This window comes from Lynx canadensis, chromosome B1 (genome assembly GCF_007474595.2).
Source record: "Lynx canadensis isolate LIC74 chromosome B1, mLynCan4.pri.v2, whole genome shotgun sequence".
Taxonomy (NCBI): domain Eukaryota; kingdom Metazoa; phylum Chordata; class Mammalia; order Carnivora; family Felidae; genus Lynx; species Lynx canadensis.
The window spans coordinates 40020124-40042734 of record NC_044306.2 but is presented as its reverse complement, the minus strand read 5'-3'; the positions used below and the strand labels follow the sequence as shown (position 1 = coordinate 40042734).

The following is a 22611-nucleotide window of genomic DNA, read 5'->3' as shown; positions in this document are numbered from 1 at the left end:
ATTTCCAGCCATCAGGAAGGATTGAGGGGATAGTTATTCACTTCCTCTAAGTAAACTTTCAACAATTCTCACTCCTATTAGCCAGATATTACTCACACAGCTACACAGGGAAACTGGGAAATATGGTCTTTTTTAATTTTGAGATAGAGAACAGGAGAGGGACAAAGAGAGGGAGAGAATCCCAAGCAGGCTCCACGCTGTCAGCACGAAGTCCAGCGTGGGATTCAGTCTCTCAAACCATGAGATCATGACCTGAGCTGAAATCAAGAGTCAGTTGCTCAACTGACTGAGCCACCCAGGCACCCCTGAAATGTGGTCTTTATTCCAGGTAGTCATAGCCCAACCACAATTTGAGGAGTCTGTTATTAAGCAAAAATAGGAAAAAGAATAAGGAGCCACTAACAGTTCTGCCTTACAATAATTGATCCTACAATTCTGTTTTTAGGAATTTATCCGAAGGAGATCTGAAATACAGAGGTACATAATAGTAATAGCAAACATTCATCTAGCACCTACTATGTGCAAGATAGTGCTGGTACTTAGTAAATACAATACATCTATTAACTCTTTTAAAATTATAACTAATACTACTGAAATGTACACTTAAAATTTTAAATGGCAAATTTTATGTTCTACATATATGTTCATACATATAGTATGTTCTACATACTACTACATGTAATAGTTCTACAACTACATGTGGTTCTACATACCACAATAAAAAAATGAAAAATTAATTGTAATGTTTTGAGGTATATACTGTTATTATCCCCATTTTATAAAAGGGAAAGTGAAGCATAGAACTCAGCAGTAGGGAGACAGATAAGTAAATTATGGTAGAATAATACTTTGGCATAATATGTAGCATTGAAAACATATAACAACATGGGTCAGACTTGTCTAGGGAAACAGAGCACATGAGCAATAGAATCCCATTTCTGTTAGAGATTAAGATGAGTGAAAACAAACTTGCAAAATGTTAATTATCTCCAAGTGGTTGGATGTTCTATATTCTTTTCTATATTTGCCAGTTTATAATAGGTTTGCATCTATAATCAGAAATATTTTTAAAATTAAAGTCTATGACCAAGCGATTTTTAATTCTACATATCTAGCCCAAGGAATTATTTAGAAATTCAGACCAAGATTGGGTACAACAGTGTTTTTCCAACTATTTTATTTATTTTATTTTTTTAAGGTTTATTTATTTAATATCTACACCCAGCATGGGGATTGAACTCCCAACCCCAAGATCAAGAATCAGTGCTCTTCTGACTGAGCCAGCTAGGCACCCCCAAGCTATTTTATATTAATAGAAATATGAAAATAATGTGCATCCATTAGTAAGCAAGTGTTTAACTTAGGGTACCTCCATCTCATGGAATATTATATAGCTGATAAAATTTTTAAAAAGTATATTATGACAAAGGGAAAACATTTAAAATGTCACGTGAACAAAGTATATAAAATTATACATACAACTAGATTTTAAAAATAGATTATATGTCTTTCTGTGCATATTCCTTTTATCCATTTAACACATACTGTCAAGCCCTTAATATGCACCAGAAGCTACAGATACACCAGAAGCATTCAGGATACAATTGTGAAAAAGACAGACATGGTCTCTTGCCCCAGAAAGTCTAAGTCTCATGGGAGAAATGGCTAACCAAGCAATTCACGTACATTTAAAGCATTCAAAATGAAAAGTACCATGTTGGGGAAAATATTAAGAGGACCTCCAAGAAGTAGCTAACTCAGCTTGGGTACTTAAGGGAAGGCTTCTCAGGGAAGGTGGCATCTCATCTGAGCACAGAAGGATGAGATGACATGAGGAAGGGGTAAAAATTGTTCTAAAGTCCAGGTGGCAAGAGAAGCAAGACCTGCATGGAATGTTGGAGGTATTGAAAGAAGGTGCCTGTAGCAAACATGGTGAGGTAGGAAGTGCTTAGAAATGAAACCAGAGACCTAAGATCATTAGAATATTGAGCAGTTTCATTAGAGATTTGGGACTTTGGAAACCAATGAATAGATTTTAAGGAGAAAATACACTGAAGTCTGTATTTAAGAAAATCCATATGATGAGAAGAATGGTTTGGAGGAAAACCAGGTTAGAAAATGGGAGAGCAGTTGAGAAACCTTGATAATTATCCAGCAAAGAATGACGGAAGCCTGAACTAGGTTATGGCAGGGTGGAGACAGGTGGACAGATTTGAAAATTGTTAGAGCTTGAATCAATAGGCTTGGTGATTGATTGGACCTAGGGGGGAGAAGGTGTAGCTGGATAGAATAATACAGGTAAGAAGGGCTTTTTTTTTTTTTTTTGGCACATTGTATTTGTATTTCTTTATTCAAGTACTAATGACTTAGACTTTTTTTTTTACCATGGTAAAATACATATAACAGAAATTTGCCGTTAGTAACATTTAGTGTGCTCATAATGTTGTGCAAGCATTGTCACTGTTTAGTTCCAGAACTTTTTCCATCAGCACAAAAGGAAACCTTGTACACCCATTACACAGGCAATTCTCATTTCCTCCTTGCTCCAGCCCCCATCAACCAGTAATTTGCTTTCTGTCTCTATAAATTTCCCTATTCTGGATATTTCATATAAATGGAAACATAGGATATGTGACCTTTTGTGTCTAGCATTGTTCATTTAGCATAATATTTTCAAGGTTATTTTATAGCATGTATCAATACATATTCCTTTTTATGCTGAATAATGCATTGTATGGATGTGTAGCATTTCGTTTATCCATTCATCAGTTGATAGACATTTGGGTTGTTCCTACCTTCTGGCTATTGTGAATAATGTTTCTGTGAATGTTAGTATATGGGTTGTTGTTTTTGAGAGGGAAAGAGAGACAGCTGGGGAGGGGCAAAAGGAGAGGGAGAGAGAGAGAGTCTTAAGTGGGCTCTGCGCTGGGCATGGACGTGGATTCAATCTCACAACCATGAGATCATGACCTGAACTGAACTCAAGAGTTGGATGCTTTAGGAACTGAGCCACCCAGGCTCCCCAGGTTTTTGGGTTTTTGTTGTTTTTTTTTTTATAAAACACCTATTCTGCCTGTGTTGAAATTGAATTGCTTGGTCATATGGTAATTCTCTGTTTAACTTTTTGAGGATGCACCAACTTCTTTTGCATGGGTGCTGTAGCATTTTACATTCCCACCACCAGCACTAGGATTCTAGTTTTTCCCCTTTGTCAACCCTTGTTGATGTCCATCTTTTTTATAATAGCCATCCTAGTGGGTGTGAAGTGGTATCTCCTTGTGGCTTATTTGCATTTCCCTAAAGGCAAATGATGTTGAGAATCTTTTCATGGGATCATTCTTTGGAGAAATGTAAATGGTGGTCAAGTAAATGATAAGTCTTTTAATTCTTTGAATGCTAATTGGAAGAAGCCACAAGTAAGAGAAGGACAGATGTTGATTTATAAGAGAGAGGATGATAAATGGTACAGGGTCTGTGAGAAGCTGGGAAGGGACTGGGTCAGGGAGCACAAGTGAAAGGATTAGCCTACTATGGGAAGAACAATACTTGTATTACAAGATTGGAGAAGGAAAGGATGGGCATGAATGTTGCCAATTTTGTGGATTAAGACATGGTAAATTCTTGGGGCGCCTGGGTGGCGCAGTCGGTTAAGCGTCCGACTTCAGCCAGGTCACGATCTCGCGGTCCGTGAGTTCGAGCCCCGCGTCGGGCTCTGGGCTGATGGCTCAGAACCTGGAGCCTGTTTCCGATTCTGTGTCTCCCTCTCTCTCTGCCCCTCCCCCGTTCATGCTCTGTCTCTCTCTGTCCCCAAAAAAATAAACATTGAAAAAAAAAATTTAAAAAAAAATAAAAAAATAAAAAAAAAGACATGGTAAATTTTTATTTGAAGACAAAGATTTTTTTTTTTAACTTGTTTTATTTTTTATTTTACATCCAAATTAGTTAGTATATAGTGCAACAATGATTTCAGGAATAGATTCCTTAGTGCCCTTTACCCATTTAACGCATCCCCTCCCCCCACAGCCCCTCCCGTAACCCTCAGTTTGTTTTCCATATTTATGAGTCTCTTCTGTTTTGTCCCCCTCCCTGTTTTTATATTGTTTTTGTTTCCCTCCCCTTATGCTCATCTTGGAGACAAAGTTTCCTGGTGAAGAGTATGGGGGTGTTGGTGAGGTTTGAGAAGTAGGAAAGGTTTAGAATAATCTCTGAAGGGAATAAAGAGACTGCTGACTGGGGAAGCATAACTATACTTTGGGGACAACTTTGAAGTCCCAGTTGAAATTGGAAACTATGTATTAATAGTGTTTTAGGATTAAAATATTTTTTGTTTACTTTCTCAGTACTTAGCAGTCAGGATTTATGGTCAGAACAGACAGGTATTTGGATTGATTCTAGATTGAGATTTTGCCAGGAAGAAGAAGGAATGGACGTAAGAGAAGTGATGATATTGGCAAGAGTTATCAACATAATAGACCGTGAAAAATCTAGGCTAGAAAGAGAAGGTAGTTGGTTAAACAAATGATGAACCATGGAAGCTAAATCAGTGGAGGAAGATTGCAGAAAATAAGATGATGTTAGCAAAATAAAGAAGAGTAAATGTGAGCAGACAAAAACAAGAATGTTTACTATAAAGTCTAAGCAGAATAAGAAAGTGATGGGTTCCGACTGGAAACCTGGGAGAAAGGAGGGAGGTAGAGGGCCTGGAAACCTCAAGCGGAGAAGCACGTAAACTAAACATAATTGAATGAGAGAGCAGGGATGACAAAAGGTTGTGTTCAGAGTGTAGGACACCTAGGTTTTTATTCAGAAGTGTTGCTGTGTTATGAGGAGGACTTAACTGCAATAATGGGAAAAGGAAAAAGATGGGGAGGAGATCACTCCTAGTATTTCTGCCACCTGCCTCCAAGTCAGATACCATCTCTCTGATAATCTGTCACAGCCCTTATCACACTGTGATGGTTTTTTTCACTTGACCTGTGCTACACCCATGGTTGGTAGCTTCTTAAATATTTCAGAATTATAAAAGGTGATTATTGTAGATGGTAAAATAATGATTTTTCCTTTTTATATTTTTAATGAATTATATCTTCTCTACCATGGGATTATTTTTTCAGTTGGAAGAAGTCTTAAAAATCTTTTGATTAATATTGTCACAATAAAAGCATAAACATTGAAGCCAGTATTTTTTGCTCTTCCTAAGATTTTTCCCCCCTAATTATGCTAAGGGACTTTGAACTCTTCTCATCCCATTAATATAGAGCAGTGATTCTTAAACTTCAGTATGCATCAGAATCAGCTGGAGGACTTTATTAAACATGTTGTTGAACCCTAACCCCAGAGTTTCTGAGTCAGTACATCTGGGCTGGGACCTGGTAATTTGCATTTCTGATGAGTTTCCAGACAATGGTGATGCTGTTGTTTTGAGAACTTCACTTTGAGAACCACTGATAAGAACAAGGTACAGCTGAACATAACATTTCAGGTCACTCCAGATTGGGATTAAAGGCTGAAATTATAAAATCTCTCAACAGAACATCCCCACATTTCTAATTGTCCCCCTTTCTTTTGTCCTTCAGACAGAACATAAGAAGGAAGCAACAGAAAATTGAGACCATTTGGGTCTGCCCCTGACTTTTGTCACAATCAGATTTTATCTTTTTCTCCCCTAGCCCCTCACACTTTATGGATCCTTTCTCTTTGCAACACAAGGGTGAGAGAGGCTAAGACATAGATTTGTGTGTGCATGTGTTATAAACATCAGCCAATTCATTTTGGCTTATATTGATTTATATTGATGTTGACCATATTTATTCTTTAGAAATAGTTACTTGTGTTGCTGCTTTTTTTTTGTTTTTTTTGTTTGTTTTTTTTTAACTGAAAAGTCAGTTTTAAAATATTTAGCCACTTCTTAAACTAAAAGACTTGTCTTTTTAGTGATAAGAATACTTGATTCTTATGACTGGGCCTACAGTGAAAATGAGCACCAGAATTTAGACCTATAATTTTATTTATTTTTAATGTTAATTTATTTATTTTGAGAGAGTGTGAGCGTGCACACGAGCGTGGGGGGAGGGGCAGAGCCCAGCTGTCAGCCCAGAGCCCAACGTAGGGCTTCATCCCACAAACCATGAGGTCATGACCTGAGCTGAAATCAACCAACAGAGCCACCCAAGTGTCCCCTAGACTTGTAATTTTAAATGAAGGCATTATTCTAGAATGAAAAAATATTCCAGACTGAAAAGTTTTAATGTGTAAGAAAATGTTCCTTTTATGTTTGTGTTTTCATTTTCATTTTTATAGTTTTATGGTGATTTGGGTATTCGTGTTGTTATGTAAGTACATTTTATATGATGTCTTTTTTGCCACATAGTTACAATCATTTAAATCTTAATTTCAGCTGATGAGTAAGGAATCTCCTGTCTCTGCTGGAAATGATGCCTATGTTGACCTTGATCGCCAGGTATCTCATTTTGCATTGTTTTTATCCATGCAGAGATTGAAAAGAATAAACCTTATACATTCACAAAAAGAATGTTTCATTTGAAATTGCTTATAGAATATATTGGTTTAATTCGTTGTTTTTTACTAAAATTCAAGAGCTTAAGCTACTTTACTAGTGGATATTACACATTAGTAATTACATTTGTAATTTGTAATTAAAATATTGCATAACCCACTTTAACTTAAAGTCATTGTAATTCGTATTTCCTAGTCATGATTTTTCTTTTTCCATTAGTGATATCTTTCTTCATGCTACATTTAACACACAGCATTTTCTGGAAAATGGCATGCATTTAATCTTATGATTTATTTATAATACAAAATACCTTTTATTTCACATTATTCTTCCTTTATCTTTGTGAGAAAGACCATTTACCCTTTATCTTTGTGACGAACAGTCAACAGATACTTAAATACATTAAGGAATGTACTATATTTTTAAAGGAACTCTGTGGTGTATTCTTGTGGTTTTAACCAAAAGTTATTTTGTAATTTTAATTACTACTTTTCAATAGAATACTCTTAGTTACGTTGTCAGTTTCTATGTTCCAACTATCCTGGGACATCTGTCCCAAAGGGTGAACAGATATCTTCACATTACCCTCTCTCATTTCTTCCCCATGGTTTCTAAATGTTTTGTAGGAAAATCTTTGGACATATAATTTTAACCCAAGTTGTAATTTGCTTCCCTTACTTTGTGATGTTAGGTTTTAAAGGTGTTACTTTTTTTTAAGTTTATTTATTTTGAGAGAGAGAGAAAGAACGCATGTGTGAGCATGTGAGCAGGGGAGGGGCAGAGTGAGAAGGAAAAAGAGAAAATCCCTTAAGGGGGGGGTCCGGGCTGGGGGGGGGAGGCTGGAACCAGAGATCATGGCCTGAGCCTAAATCAAGAGTCTGACTCTTAACGGACTGAGCCACCCAGGCACCCCTAAAGTTTGTTACCTTTATGAATTTTTTTGTATCTATATTACACAGAAGTTTGGTCATGTGAAAGGAAAAGCCACTATAATTTTTTAGCCAATTTTTCTTTTTTTAAATTAAGTAATTAATTTTAATTAATTTTTTCATGCTTTGCTAACTTAGAGTTTATATAATAATGGGACACAACTTAGAAGTGTTTGGTTTGTGTTGAGAATCAGAATAATAATAATTTAAAAACTGTTATGCAAACTAAAGGTTTAATATGACTGAAGAGCTTGGGTTGAAATACATCGGCTATATATTTCAACTATTGAAACCCCTATCCTCTAGCACATGCATATTTTATCAAGGTAAAATTTCTCACTTATTACAGAATCAACATTACCAAGAATCATGTAGCCCAGATAGGCAAATGTAAGAAAACTTGTTAAGAGGAAAGTACCAGATTCAGAGTACAGAAAAAACAAGACTTAGGACTAGAAGATACTCAGTTAGAAATGCCTTCTTTTGACTCTCCAGAAGGATTCTCCATTTCTCCCTGCCCCTCAGAAAGAAATGGGATGGAAATGTTTTAATTCTTTATTGTACCTATGTAATTATTAACTGTTGCTACTTCATATTGAAATGTTTATTGTATCTCTTTGTTTGTAACTAGTTGAAGAAAACTACGGAGGAACTAAATGAAGCTCTGTCAGCAAAGGAAGAAATCGCTCAAAGGTGCCATGAACTGGATATGCAGGTAAGAGATCCGTTCTGTGTACTACCTATTTGAAATGCACCATTATAAGTAACACCAGATATACTGTGTACTACCATGTAGTATAGTTTGGCTGTAACACAACCCTAATTAAAGAGAAAAAAAGGGAAAGCAGGTTTTTGATTAAAAATAGACTAATCAAATATGTTAGTTTTCCTTCCTTCTTGCAACCCTATTAGATTGATAATAACTGAATGAAAATGGCATAAGGACCCAAGAAAAGAAAGGAAGGATATCAGTGCTAGCTTTAGGGAGGAGTGGAGATTTTTTAAAAGCCCTGATTGTAGTGTTTTCCAGTATCCATAGTATAAATACTCTAATTTACATGCAGGCCAGCTTCTTGTAGAGCATGTGACTCTTGATTTCAGGGTTGTGAGTTTGAGTCCCATGTTGGGTACAAAGATTACTTAAAAATCTTAAAAAAAAAAAAAAATTAATAGGGTAGGTAAATTTCAAGAAGTCACCAATAAAAAGACAGAAAGTAAAGTGAAATTAGAGAAAGACAAAAATCATATGACTTCACTCATATGAGGACTTTAAGAGACAAAACAGATGAGCGTAAGGGAAGGGAAACAAAAATAATATAAAAACAGGGAGGGGGACAAAACAAAAGAGACTCATAAATATGGAGAACAAACTGAGGGGTTGTGGGAGGGGGGATGGGCTAAATGGGTAAGGGGCATTAAGGAATCTATTCCTGAAATCATTGTTGCACTATATGCTAACTAATTTGGATGTAAATTTTAAAAAATAAAAAAATAAAATTAAAGAAAAAACAAAAAAGACAGAAAATAAGAAAAAAAATATTTGGGATTTACCTCATAATTAAGGAGGTTGGGGGCATGGAGAGAGGTACAAATAAGACATAACTGACCATGTTTTGATGCTTGTTAAAGCTGGGTTATGAATAATACTTAGTTCATAATATTTTATAATAGAAGCACTTTACTTTGAAAGGCATAGGTGTTGGTCATTGCTTTGGATGCACATAGGAGGAAGTATAATCATAGCACACTTGTTGGGTTCGAAGGTAAATAATATTATCTGGTCACAATAACATTAAAGTTATACACTGGGATTGGTAAACTACACCTTGTCATCTGTTTTTGTAAGTAAAGTTTTATTGTAGCACAGCCTTGCTTTTTCACATCTTGTCTATGACTACTTTCATGCTGTAAGGACAGAGTTCATGCCACAGAGACCTATGGCTCTCAAAGCCTAAAATATTCACTGCTTGATTCTTTACAGAAGAGTTTACCAAACTTGGTATAGACATACTGCAAAGTGAATGGCAGGGTTGCAGACAGGTTATGAGAATAGAAGGGGTTGCCCAATGACACACTTAGTTCTGCAGAAAATAGTAGTAATACACTTGATACTCGGATTTCTAATGTAATAATATAAACCAATTTCAACATTTAGAATTGTCCTAGAGAGAAATGTTATTGTGAAAGTAGAGGTGCAGGTGATAGTAGTTGAGAAGTAAACTAGGATAGGAGCCATGAGGAACACTAATGTTCTTGTCTTACCAAGAAGTCAAGAACCACTTCTGTGGCACAGCAGCTATTACATGGCTGGCTCCTTCTAGTCATCCAGTCTCAGCTCAAAATCACATGATTAATTTGGCATAAAATATGTATTGGGCACTTAAATGTGTGAAGTACTAAATTAGGCCTCCCGGAAAGGCTTTCCATGGTCCTGTGGTCCGTGGTGCATATAGTAGGCAGATGAGTGAGTGCATAAATGGGTGGGGGATTGAGTGGAAGGAGTTAATAAGTAGTTAAGATTGCAGAGGTGACCAATGAAGGAAACAAGAATAGCTGTTTGTGGAAAGGAAGGATGGCACAAGTTGCTATAATTTAACCTGTCAGAGGAGAAAGTCACTAGATAATGTCTGATGTTGATAAATCAAGAAATAGAAGTGTAAAACATTTAGAGATGTAAAATAACAACCCAAGACAGTAAAATTAGGAATAGTTAAAATTAGTTGTCTGTTAGAAGCAGAAGCACTCTGCGGGAAACTATAGCTTTTTTATGATAAACCCCTTTTTTGTCTGATTTTTTTCTTAAATCATGTTTAAGTATCATTTTTTATTACAAGCATACTTAGGAGTTATTGTTCCATACTGCTGCAATAATGCTGGTATCCCAGTAAAATAAGTCAAATGAATTATCTGGCTTCCTAGTGCGTATAAAAGTTATGTTTATCCTTTATTGTAGTCTGTTAAGTATGCAATAGCATTATGTCTAAAAATGTAGGGGCACCTGGGTGGCTTAGTCGGTTAAGCGTCCGACTTCGGCTGAGGTCATGATCTTGTGGTCTGTAAATTCGAGCCCCACATCGGGCTCTGTGCTGACAGCTCAGAGCCTGGAGCCCACTTTAGATTCTGTGTCTCCTTCTCTCTCTGCCCCTCCCCTGCTCACTCTCTCTCTTTGTCTCTCTCTGTCTCTCTCTCTCTAAAAAAAATAAACATTAAAAAAATTTTTTTAAATAAAAACAAATGTATATTCTTTCTTTCTTTTCTTTCTTTCTTTCTTTCTTTCTTTCTTTCTTTTTTTAACAAATGTATACACTTTAGGAAGACTTTATCGCTAAAAATTGCTAACCATCATCTTAGCTTTTAGTGTATCATAATTTCTTTTGCTGGTGGAGTGTTTTGCTTCAGCATTTATGGCTGCTGATAGACTGATCAGGATGGTGGTTGCTGAAGGCTGGTGTGGCTGTGGCAGTTCGTTAAAATGAAATTTGCTCCATCAATTGACTCTTCCTTTCACAGATGATCTCTCTGTAGCATGTTATGCTGTTTGATAACTTTCGCCACAGTATAACTTCTTTCAAAATTGGAGTCAGTCTTTTCAAACACTACTGCTGCTTTCTCAACTGTTTATGTGATACTTTAAATCCTTTGTTGCCATTTCAACAACCTTCACAGCATCTTCACCCCAAGTCACTTTTCTACCCCAAGTCACTTTCTTTGCTTGTCCCTGTGGAGCAGCTACTCATTTATTAAAGTTTTATCTGAGATTGCAGCAGTTCAGTCCCATTTTCAGGCTCAATTTCTTTTTTGGTTGGTTTGTTTGGTTGGTTGGTTTTGTTTTTGTTTTTTTTTTTTAGAGAGAGCGCACATGCCAGGGAGAGGGGCAGAGGGAAAGAGAAAGAGAATTTTTTTTTTTTTTTAATTTTAGAGAAACAGCATGCAAGTGGGGGAGAGGGGCAGAGAGAGAGAGAATCTTAAAGTCTAAGCAGGCTGCATGCTCAGTGAGGAGCTGGACGCAGGCTCCATCCCGTGACCTGGATCATGCCCGGAGCCAAAATCAAGAGCCAGATGCTCAACCCACTGAGCCACCCATGTGCCCCCGAGCTCCATTTCTAATTCTAGTTCTCTTGCTATTTCCACCACATCTGCAGTTACTTTCTCCACTGAAGTCTTGAACTCCAGAATCATCCATGAGGCTTGGGATCAGCTTCCTCCAAACTTCTGTTAATGTTGATTTTTTTTTTTTTTTTAACCTCTTCCCATGAATCATGAATGTTCCTATTGCCATCTGGAATGGTGAATCCTTTCCAAAGGTTTTCAATTCATTTTACCCGGGTCCATTAGAAAAAGTATTATAATCTGTGGCAGCTACAGTTTTACCAAATGTGCTTCTTTTTTTTTTTTTTTTTTGATGTTTATTTATTTATTTTGAGAGAGCCACAAGCACAAGTGGGAGAGGGGCAGAAAGAGGAGGGAGAGAGAGAAAATCCCAGGCAGGCTCCATGCTGTCAGTGCAGAGCCCAACTCAGGGCTCGAATTCACGAACCGCAAGATCATTACCTGAGCTCAAATCACAAGTTGGACGCATAACCAACTGAGCCACCCAGGTGCCCCCCAAATGTGTTGGTTAAATAATAAGACTTGAGAGTCTAAATTATTCCTTGATCCATAGTCTACAGAGTGGATATCGTGTTAGCAGGCTTGAACATTAATCTCATTGTACTTCTCCATCAGAGCTCTTGGGTCACCAGGGGCATTGTCAGTGAGCAGTAATATTTTTGAAGTCATCTTTTTTTCTGAGCAGTAGGTCTCAACAGTAGACTTAAAATATTTAGTAAACCATGTTGTAAGCGGATGTGCTGTCATCAGGACTCTGGCTCCATGGGTAGAGGACAGGCAGGGCAGATTAAGCATTAATTCTTAAGGGCCTTAGGATTTTCAGAATGGTAAATGAACATTGGCTTTAACTTAAACTCACCAGGTGCATCAATGTTTAATAAGAGAGTCGATCTGTCTGTTGAAGCTTTGAAGTCAGGCATTGACTTCTCCTGTCTAGCTGTGAAAATCCTAGATAGCCTCTTCTTCCAATGGAAGAGAATTTCTCATCTACATTGAAAATCTGTTTAGTGTAGCCACCTTCATGAATTATCTCAACTCCTTAATTTCCTGGATAATTTGGTGTCTGTCGCTTCTATATCAGCTCTTGCTACTTCATCTTGCACTTTTTGTTATGGAGGTAGTTTTTCCCTTTTACTTCATGTACCAACCTCTGTTGGCTTCAGACTTTTCTTCCGCAGTTTCCTCACCTCTCTCAGCCCTCATAGAGTTGAAGAGAGTTAGGGCCTTGCTCCGGATTAGGCTTTGCCCTAAGGGAATATTGTGGCTGATCTCTCCAGACCACTAAAACTTTCTCCATGTCAACAATAAGGCTGTTGTTTCACTTTCTTATCATTTGCGTGTTCACTGGAGTAGCTTTAAACCTTTAATTTCTTTCAAGAATTTTTCCTTTGCATTCACAATTTGGCTACACTGTTTAATACAAGAACCCTGGCTTTCAGCCTATCTCGGTTTTCAACGTGCCTTTCTCACTAAGCTTAATCATTTCTGCCTTTTGATTTAAAATGAGAGATGCACAGCCTTTCACTTGAACACTTACAGGGTATAGTAGGCCTAATAATTTCAGTATTTTTGTGTCTCTGAGTATAGGGAGGCCTGAGGAGAGAGATAGACTAGTGGGGGAGGAACAGCTGGTCAGTGGAGCAGTCAGACCACACTCAACAGTTACCAACTAAATTAACCATTTTATATGGGTGTGTTTGGTGGCACCCCAAAGCAATTACAATAGCAACATCGAAGATCACCATAACAAATACAATAATAATGAAGAAGTTTGAAATATTATAAGAATTATCAAAATGTGACAGAGACATGAAGTGAGCAGTGCTGTTGGAAAAATGGTGCCTATAGACTTGAGACTGGATTGCCACAAACCTTCAATGTGTAAAAATGGCAGTACTGAGGAGTACAGCAAAACAAGGTATGCCTGTAGTCTCCGTTTTCCGTGTGTGTGAAAAGGACTTTTGCCAAATACACAGGCATACATCATTTAAAAAAAAAAAAAAAGGAGGAAGGTGCAGAAATGGATGAAATAGTCCAGTGACATAGAATAGAGCCACTGCTCTCTTCTGAGACAAGACTCACGCATTTACAGAAACCTGACAAATTATAGAGCTGGCATTTTAGCTTCATTCATTTATTTAACAAATGTTACTGAGTGCCTTCTGAAGAGAGTGTGTGAAGTGGATATCAGTCTGAAGAGGCCTTAGAAGCCTTTGTAAAGATTTTGACTTTGAATAAGTGGGAAGTCGTTGGAGGATTTTGAGCAAAGTAGTCATGTGAGCTGACTTTGTTTAAATGGATTATTGTGACCGGTGTATGGAGAATAGACTAAAGGGAGGCAAGGGCCAAATTTAGAAGACTAATTAAGAAACCACTGCACAAATCCAGGCAAAAAAAAAAAAATTATGTTAGCTTAGATTGGAATTTAGGGCTTGTTAAGAAGTGGTCAAAATATGTTTGAAGGTATAGCCAATGATATTTTCTTACAAATTGGATGTGAGTATGAAGGAAAGATGTTAAGGATTATGACTGAGCAACTGGAAGGACAGAGTTCCTTTTCACTGAAATAGGAAAGACTGGAGGGAATGAGAGTGAGAAGCGATTAAGAGCTCCACTTGGACAATTTAAATTTGAGATGCCTGTTAGACATCCAAGTGTAAATGATGTCCAGTTTAGGCATGCAGGCTAGAAATAGAAATGTGCAAGTTATCACTGATCAAGGACGTTTATAGCCATGAAACTGGAAGCCATCACTGTATGTAAAGAAGAAAAGCTGTAGGGTAGTCTAATGGCAGGGAAATAAAGAGGAATTGACTAAGGAGACAGGGAAGCCTGGTAGGCTGGTATAGAAACCAGGAGAGTAAGGGGTCCTGGTAGCCAAGTGAAGGAAATGCTTCAAGGAGGAGTATGTGATCAGTTGCTTCAAACATTGATTGATCGCAGTGACATGGAGGTGTCAGTAGTGATCTGATGAGCAGTTTTGTAGAATGGTAGGGCCAATAGCCCAGCTAGAATGAGTTCAAGAGAAAGTGGAGGATGGGGAGCAAGAATTAGAAATGGCAGTTAACTTTTGTTATTACAGCTTTATTGAGATAAAATGAACGTATAATAAACTGCTCATATTTGAAGTGTACATTCAAAACTGTTGACATATGTATGAATGTGTGAAAACATTACCACAATTGATATAATGAACCCATCACCCTCAAACGTTTTCTCATGACTGTATTCCCCCTCCAGTCCCCAGCTCTGCTTTGTCACTATAGATTTGTTTGTATCTTCTTGAATTGTATATAAAAGGAATCATACATTGTATACTTTTTTGTCTGATTTTTTTCATTATTTTGTGATTCGTTTATGTTGATGGTATCCATAGTTAATTCTTTTTCATTGCCAAATAGTATTCTCTTATATGCACATACTAGAATTTATCCATTAACCTGTTGATGAACATTTGTGTTGTTTCTAGTTTTTCTCTATTCCAAATAAAACAGCTGTTAACATTCTTTATAAATCTGTGTGGCCATGTGCTTTAATTTCTCTTGAGTAAGTAAATACTGCCTAGGTCATGTAGTAGTTGCATGTTTAATTTTTTTTGAAAACGCAAAGCTGTTTTCCAAAGTGCTTGAAACATTTTACATTGTCACCAAAAGCGTATGAGACTTCCATTTATTCTACATCTCTGCCAACACTTGGTATAGCCAGTATTTTTTATTTTAGCCTTTCTAGGAGTGTATTGGTAGAACATTGTGGTTGTAATTTACATTTCCTTAATGATTAATCATGAGTATCTTTTTGTGTGCTTAGTTGCCATTTACATATCTTACTTGGTGGACTATCTTTTCAGATGTAAAGAATGAATTCCTGCTTACTCTTATATATTGCTCTGCCTGTGCAGTATTCAAAGGTAGTGTAAATGTTTGCAGTGGAGGTTGATCAAAACAGGCTTTAATTCATAATGGTAATTCACAAGTGATTGTGCTGATGCCAGTGTAATTGGAAGAAATAATTGGTGTCTTCCTATATTCTAACAGGTTGCAGCATTGCAAGAGGAGAAAAGTAGTCTTTTGGCAGAGAATCAGGTATTAATGGAAAGACTTAATCAATCTGATTCTATAGAAGATCCGAACAGTCCTGCAGGAAGAAGGCATCTGCAGCTCCAAACTCAATTAGAACAACTCCAAGAAGAAACATTCAGGTAAAAGACCCCTCACTAAAGTCTATCCGTTAAAACATTTGGTAATTGTCTTTTAAAGTTAAGAATATAGTGTTAGGACTATAACACTAGGTGGCTGCAAACCACAGGAGGATGTAAAATAAACAACTTCCCCAAATCTTCCCATGTGACACGAAGGTAACTTCATACCTAGGTAAAATTCTATCAAAACCACACGCTCAATATTACCTGAAAGACAGTATGCCTCAGCTGTTCTTGTGAGAAAAGCAAACAAGAACCACACATCCCATACACCTGTCCCACCCCATCCTGCTAGGTGCTTTGAGGCAAGTAAAAGGCAGATTAACAAAAAATTAGAGGAAGACAGAAAAATACAGGGCCTGAGGGTAAGGTAAGTTGGAGAGATCATCAGAAAGATTAAACTCACTCAAAATATTAAATCAGTTTTAAGACAAAAAAGAGATTAAACCACAAACTGCAGGGAAAAGATTTCAAAGTCAAGTGAGTTGCCTTAAAGGACCAGATACCCTGAAAACATAGTGGCACTAACATAAAGAGATTGGTGCCCTTTGCAGGTACTTGGTTTAAAGGGACACAATAAAAAGGCCAGGTCCATGATTTATAGAGATAGGCTTATTTAAAGGGCAAGCTAATTTAAAGGGACTGTTTTCTAAACACATCTTCTGGGAGAGGAAAAGGCTAAGAGGAAGGGAGAATCACCCTTTGGCAATTGGATGGTGAAAGGGAAAAGGAGAAAAGGAAAAATTTGGCATCCTGCCAGATAAAACAGACCCACGCAATTGAAGGATTTAGCAGTAAGACATATATTTTGCTTTAACAGGAAAAAACAAAAAACTATATTTAAGTCTTTTCTGAAACCTTAGAAATAGTCCATCCCCTGTGGTCTACATGAGCAATTCAGGATATGGTCTGTGGGCCCCTGCAGGTTTGCAGAGACCCTTTCAGAGAGGCTTCCAGCCCATCCCTTTTCTACCTACATGTCTGTGCAAGGGTGGATTTCCTTCATACATTTCAGCCAAAAAGGTGTCACAACAGGTGAATATAGAAATAGCTGTGACAGCCCAGCTGTCTCCTGTGAGACTGGATTATTTGAATCACAAAAATGTAAAACATCACCACTCTTCTCCCTATTTTTGTGTTTTAAGATATACAGTTATTTTTCATAAATGATGTGTTGTCTATATTGATATAATAGTTTTATTACTGTCCTTTTCAATATATTTAGGTGTTTCTGTTTTAAGTTTTAAATATGATAAGTAAATATCGATAGATAAAACCTACGTAAACAAAAGTTCTTTGAAATGTCAGTAATTTTAAGAGTGTGAAGAGGTCCTGAGACCAAAAAGTTTGAGAACCCTTCATCTTAATCTTGACCTTCTAAGACAGAATTGGTAGATAGTAAAATCTAAGTATGACTGTACCCTTTTGTTTCTAAATTATGGCTAGTTTTTTTTCTGTTTTGTTTTGTTTTGAAAGGGGGTTGAGGGGTGGAAGGGGGGTGGAGAGAGAGAGAGAGAGAGAGAGAGAGAGAGAGAGAGAGAGAGAGAATGAGAATATGAGAATGAGAATGAGAATGAATCCCATGCAGGCTCCGCACTGTCAGTACATGGAGCCCAACGCAGGGCTCTAACTCCTGAACTGTGAGACCATGACCTGAGCTGAAAGAAAGAGTTGGATGCCTAACCAACTGAGCCACCCAGGTGCCCCTAAATTGTGGCTAGTTTTTCAAGTATGGTTTGGGGAAGTGGTATTTAGAATTGTCCTGTGTATTCATTATGAAGGATATAGTGTCTAAGTCTTTTATTTGTTCCAGAATACATGTTGTAGTACATATTGCAATTATTATTTTGAAGCGCTTAAACAATTCAAGTACTTATCAGCACTACATATTTATACCTCTTAGTATTTATTATTCCTTATAGTCAAATATAATTCTTCTGGGTTATCTGTATTATAACCTTGTATCTTTCATATTTTTTCTTTTTTGAGCATTGATACGAGCTTTAAAGTTTTTTTTTTTTTTTTTAATTTTTTTTTCAACGTTTATTTATTTTTGGGACAGAGAGAGACAGAGCATGAACGGGGGAGGGGCAGAGAGAGAGGGAGACACAGAATCGGAAACAGGCTCCAGGCTCTGAGCCATCAGCCCAGAGCCCGACGCGGGGCTCGAACTCACGGACCGCGAGATCGTGACCTGGCTGAAGTCGGACGCCTAACCGACTGCGCCACCCAGGCGCCCTAAAGTTTTAACTCTCATAGATTTTTTTTGAAGAAATTATTAATTTTAATATATGTGATAGTGGTATTGTGCTTTTAATTTTTTTAATGTTTTTATTTATTTTTGAGAGAGAGAGAGACAGAGCATGAGTAGGGGAGGGGAGAGAGTAAAGGAGACACAGAATCAAAAGCAGGCTCCAGGCGGTCAGCACAGAGCCTGATGGGGGGGCTTGAACTCATGAGCCGTGAGATCATGACCTGAGCTGAAGTCAGATACTTAACTGACTGAGCCACCCAGGCGCCCCTCATGGATCTTTTTTTTTAATTTTTTTTTTTTAACGTTTATTTATTTTTGAGACAGAGAGACAAAGCATGAATGGGGGAGGGTCAGAGAGAGGGAGACACAGAATCTGAAACAGGCTCCAGGCTCTGAGCTGTCAGCACAGAGCCCGACGCGGGGCTTGAACTCATGGACTGCGAGATCGTGACCTGAGCCGAAGTCAGCCGCTTAACCGACTGAGCCACCCAGGCTCCCCTCATGGATTATTTTTAATTACAAAAGGGGCAATATATTTTTCTAATGGAGGGATCTGGCAGTTACCATTTAATTAAATCATCAAACTAAGTAGCACCACCCACAGGGTACACAGTGTCACTTGTATAGTATTTTTGCCAGATATTTAACCTGAATGTAATCATGAAGAAATAATCAGAATAAGGAATATCCTTAAAGATGGGTAAGACTACTCAAAAAAGTCAATAAAATAGGAGTTTATTTTTTCTCTTTTTTTTTTATGTTTTTTAAATGTTTGTTTATTTTTAAGAGAGAGACAGATTGCAAGTGGGGGAGGGGCAGAGAGAGAGAGAGGGAGACACAGAATCTGAAACAGGTTCCAGGCTCTGAGCTGTCAGCACAGAGCCCGACCTGGGGCTCAAACCCACAAACTGCGAGATTATGATCTGAGCTGAAGTCCGACACTTTAACTGACTGAGCCACCCAGCCGCCCATCAAAAAAGTCAATATTATAAAAAACAAAAGGAAGGAAATACAAAAGGGATAATAGAACTAAAGATAGTGAAAATTTTTCTTTGGATCCTGGATCAAAGTGGAAAGAGGGAACATTTTTACTACAGTTGGATAAATATGGACTACATATTAAATAAATTAATATTAATTGTCTTAGATATAATGATGGTATTGCGATGATGAATAAGACTATCCTTACTGCTGTAGTATTTAGGGGTGAAGGGTCATGACCTCTGCAGCTTCCTTTATGATAGTTCTCAAAAAAAAATGTACGTGTGTATTTTATGTATGTGTTTACCCATAAAATGAGAGAAAGCATATGAGGCAAAATGTTAACAACAAGTAGATGAATCTAGCAAAGGGTGTGCAGGTATTCATGAACTAGTCTTTCAAATTGTAGATTTCAAATATTTAAAAGTAAATAGTTGGTGGGGCAGTTAAATCCAGTTTTCTAGACAATGATAACATTTGGAGCATAAGAATTTACTTCCACTTTCCTTCCCTTACATCAAACCCAACAAAAATAATTTTAAAAAATACTAACATCTGATATATGAGTATTTTTTAAATAATCCTAAATAAACAACAGCAACTTCAATTGGTACTTTATTACAATAAACTTTATCCCAGGATCGTTAACCTGTTATTAAGTCTATTACAATAACAATTTAACAATATTAAATTTCTTATTTTAGCTCTTTCAATCCATAAGTTAAAGGAGAAGGAATAGTACAAAATAAGGTTGGTGTGTGAAATTCTCAGTAAAGAACAAGATGATAATTTGTATTAATCTAGTATTTGAGTTTTTTTCTAGACATTCCAAAAATCCTGGCTTTGCCACTTAGTAGCTGTGTAACTTTGGGCATGCCTCCATTTCATTCACTGTAAGATGGTCTAATAATTACCTACTTTCTAGAATTTTTGTATTAAATGAGTTAACATGTGAAAAGTACTGAGAATATTGCCTGGCACACAGATACAATTTAGTTATTTCTAGAAAATGAAATAAAAATAAGATAAAATTTTGGAATGACAAAAAGTAAATGATCATTATTTATGGATAATAGGTTGGTCCACCTAGAAAATGTGAAGTGAATCAACCAAAAGTTCTCAGAACCGGTAAACACTTAATGGGAAGAGAGTAACTATAAGACATTTGTATAGGTCATAAGATGTTCTAGTAATAACTAGGTAGGATCATCAGGAAAAACTTGCTTTTGTAAGTTTATAAGTACCCAAGGAATAATAAAATTTAAAAGGAATATGAGGGACTTGTACAACAAAAACTTCTTAGTCGTACATAAAAAGTATTTCAGTATATGGAGAACGATAACATCTGTTTGTTTACTTGGGTTTTTTTACACGTTTTTAACGGCGCATTGTAAGAATGCCATTTTCTCTTAAATTATTATATAATTTGAACTTGATTCCAATTCACATTTTGTGTTCAGCCAGAAGTATTGATGAGCAGGAGATTCCCAGAACATTTACACTCAAAATATAATGAGGGAGTGCTTGCCATGTCCATTGTTGAAATGTTACACACCTGTACTAATTTTGGTATTGGTGCAGCAAAGTAGACAAACCAGTAACAAATGCAGATCCAGAAAACTGACCCAAGTGTATACATAAATTTCTAATATGACAAAGGCGGCATTTTTTAATCAATAGGTAGAGATTAAATTATTTGTTAAATGGTTTTGGGATAGTAGGTAAATATTTTGGCAGGAAAAGTTTGATTCCTGCATTACATCATATACTAAAGTTAATTCCAGGGGAAATTGAGAATTTTAGTTTTAAAAATGAAACCCTGGGGGTGCCTGGGTGGCTCAGTCGGTTGAGCGTCTGACTTCAGGTCAGGTCATGATCTCGCGGTCTGTGAGTTCAAGCCCCACTTCGGGCTTTGTGCTGACAGCTCAGAGCCTGGAGCCTGCTTCGGATTCTGTGTGTCTCTGCCCCTCCCCCGCTCATGCTCTGTCTCTCTCTGTCTCTCAAAAATGAATAAACATTAAAAAAAAATTCAAAAAAAAAAAAAAGAAACCCTGTTAAATACTAACAAGAAATATAAAATATTTTATAATATTTTATTATATATGTGTATATTTAAATTTATTTAAATTTGTATTTATTTATAGTAAATTTATTCATTAAATTATTAAAATTTATTTATTAAATTTATTTATATTTAAATATATTTTAAAATATTTGCAATATTTTTATGTTTTATATAAAAGAAAAAAGCTTTATAATCATACACCAAAAGTGAAAACTATAAGGTAGAAAATGCATCAATAGAATTACCTAGAAATTAAGAATTTCTGTTAAATTGAAATACTTCTATAAATAAAATTGAAAGTAAATAAAGGAACACCTGAGGGGGCGCCTAGGTGGCTCAGTTGGTTAAGCGTCCGACTCCTGATTTCTGTGCCGGTCATGATCTCGTGGTTGGTCAGGCTCCTCACTGGGCATGGAGCCTGCTTAAGATTCTCCCTCTCTCCCTGTCTCCACTCTTTCCCCACTCAGGCTCCCTCTTTCTCTCAAAAAAAATTTTTAAAAGTTGGGGGCACCTGGTGGCTCAGTCAGTTGAGCATCCCACTCTTGGATTTCAGCTCAGGTCCTGATTCTCAGTGTTCAGGGGATCAAACCCCACGTCAGACTGCCCTCTTCTGCCCCTCTCTGCCACTCGTATGCTCACTCACTCTCATTCTCTCTCTCTCTCTCTCTCAAATAAAAAAAATAAATAATCAACAATAAATATTTGTGACATTAGAGACAATCCTGTAAATCAAAAGGAAAGATTTATGTTAAAGCAAAATAAAATAAGAGGTATGAACGGTATTATCCATATTGAGAGGGGAAAAGACCTATGAATAGCAACCAGACTAGAGGATATACTCAAAAATGTTAATTAACAGTATTATCTACTTAGATTAATACATATTTTTTTCTTGCTTTTCTGTATTATAAATTTTCAACAAGGAACATCTGTTAATTTCATGGTCACAAATAAAACTTTAAATAAATTTTATGTTCTGTATTTGGAAAAATATTACGTGATGTCTAACTTTCTGAACAGAGGAGTGATAATCAGTTGTTACGTTTCCATAAGCCTTGGACCAGTAGAATCCATTTTCAGGATAGTTAAAACTTGAAGATAGAGCTTATGGTCACAGAAGTAGGAGACAGGTTCAAGAGTGTATTCTCATGTTTTTTATTTCCTTTTGCTGTCCTAAGGAGAATTATTAGACAATAAATAGTACTTTCTTGGTCTATTTTGATTACAGACTAGAAGCAGCCAAAGATGATTATCGTATACGCTGTGAAGAGTTAGAAAAGGAAATCTCTGAACTCCGGCAACAGAATGATGAACTAACCACTTTGGCAGATGATGCTCAGTCTTTAAAAGATGAAATAGATGTTCTTAGGTAAACAGTTTTCCCATGTTTGTGACCTCTCAGGCCTGTCATCACCCAGAACAGCTCTGCCACTCATGTTATAAACTCTAGGATCTCTGAGCATAGCAGGGTGTTTAACTGGGTTCAGATTCCAGTGCTGTCATTTATTTAACCTCTCATGTAACCATTTTCTCATCTGTAAAATGGAGATAATACAC

At 36.8% G+C, this 22611-nt stretch overlaps 1 protein-coding gene across 6 annotated transcripts in view; it reads left to right on the top strand.

Moving 5' to 3' along the window:
- The window catches only part of HOOK3 (hook microtubule tethering protein 3), a 117642-nt gene that overhangs the window by 40300 nt on the left and 54731 nt on the right, over window positions 1-22611 (top strand). For all 6 annotated transcript variants that reach the window (XM_030312518.2, XM_030312517.2, XM_032592853.1 and 3 more), the window contains 4 exons: window positions 6398-6460; window positions 8078-8161; window positions 15591-15754; window positions 22283-22423. In XM_030312518.2, the coding sequence (XP_030168378.1) occupies window positions 6398-6460; window positions 8078-8161; window positions 15591-15754; window positions 22283-22423 (452 nt within the window). The remainder of the gene's footprint in view (window positions 1-6397; window positions 6461-8077; window positions 8162-15590; window positions 15755-22282; window positions 22424-22611) is intronic.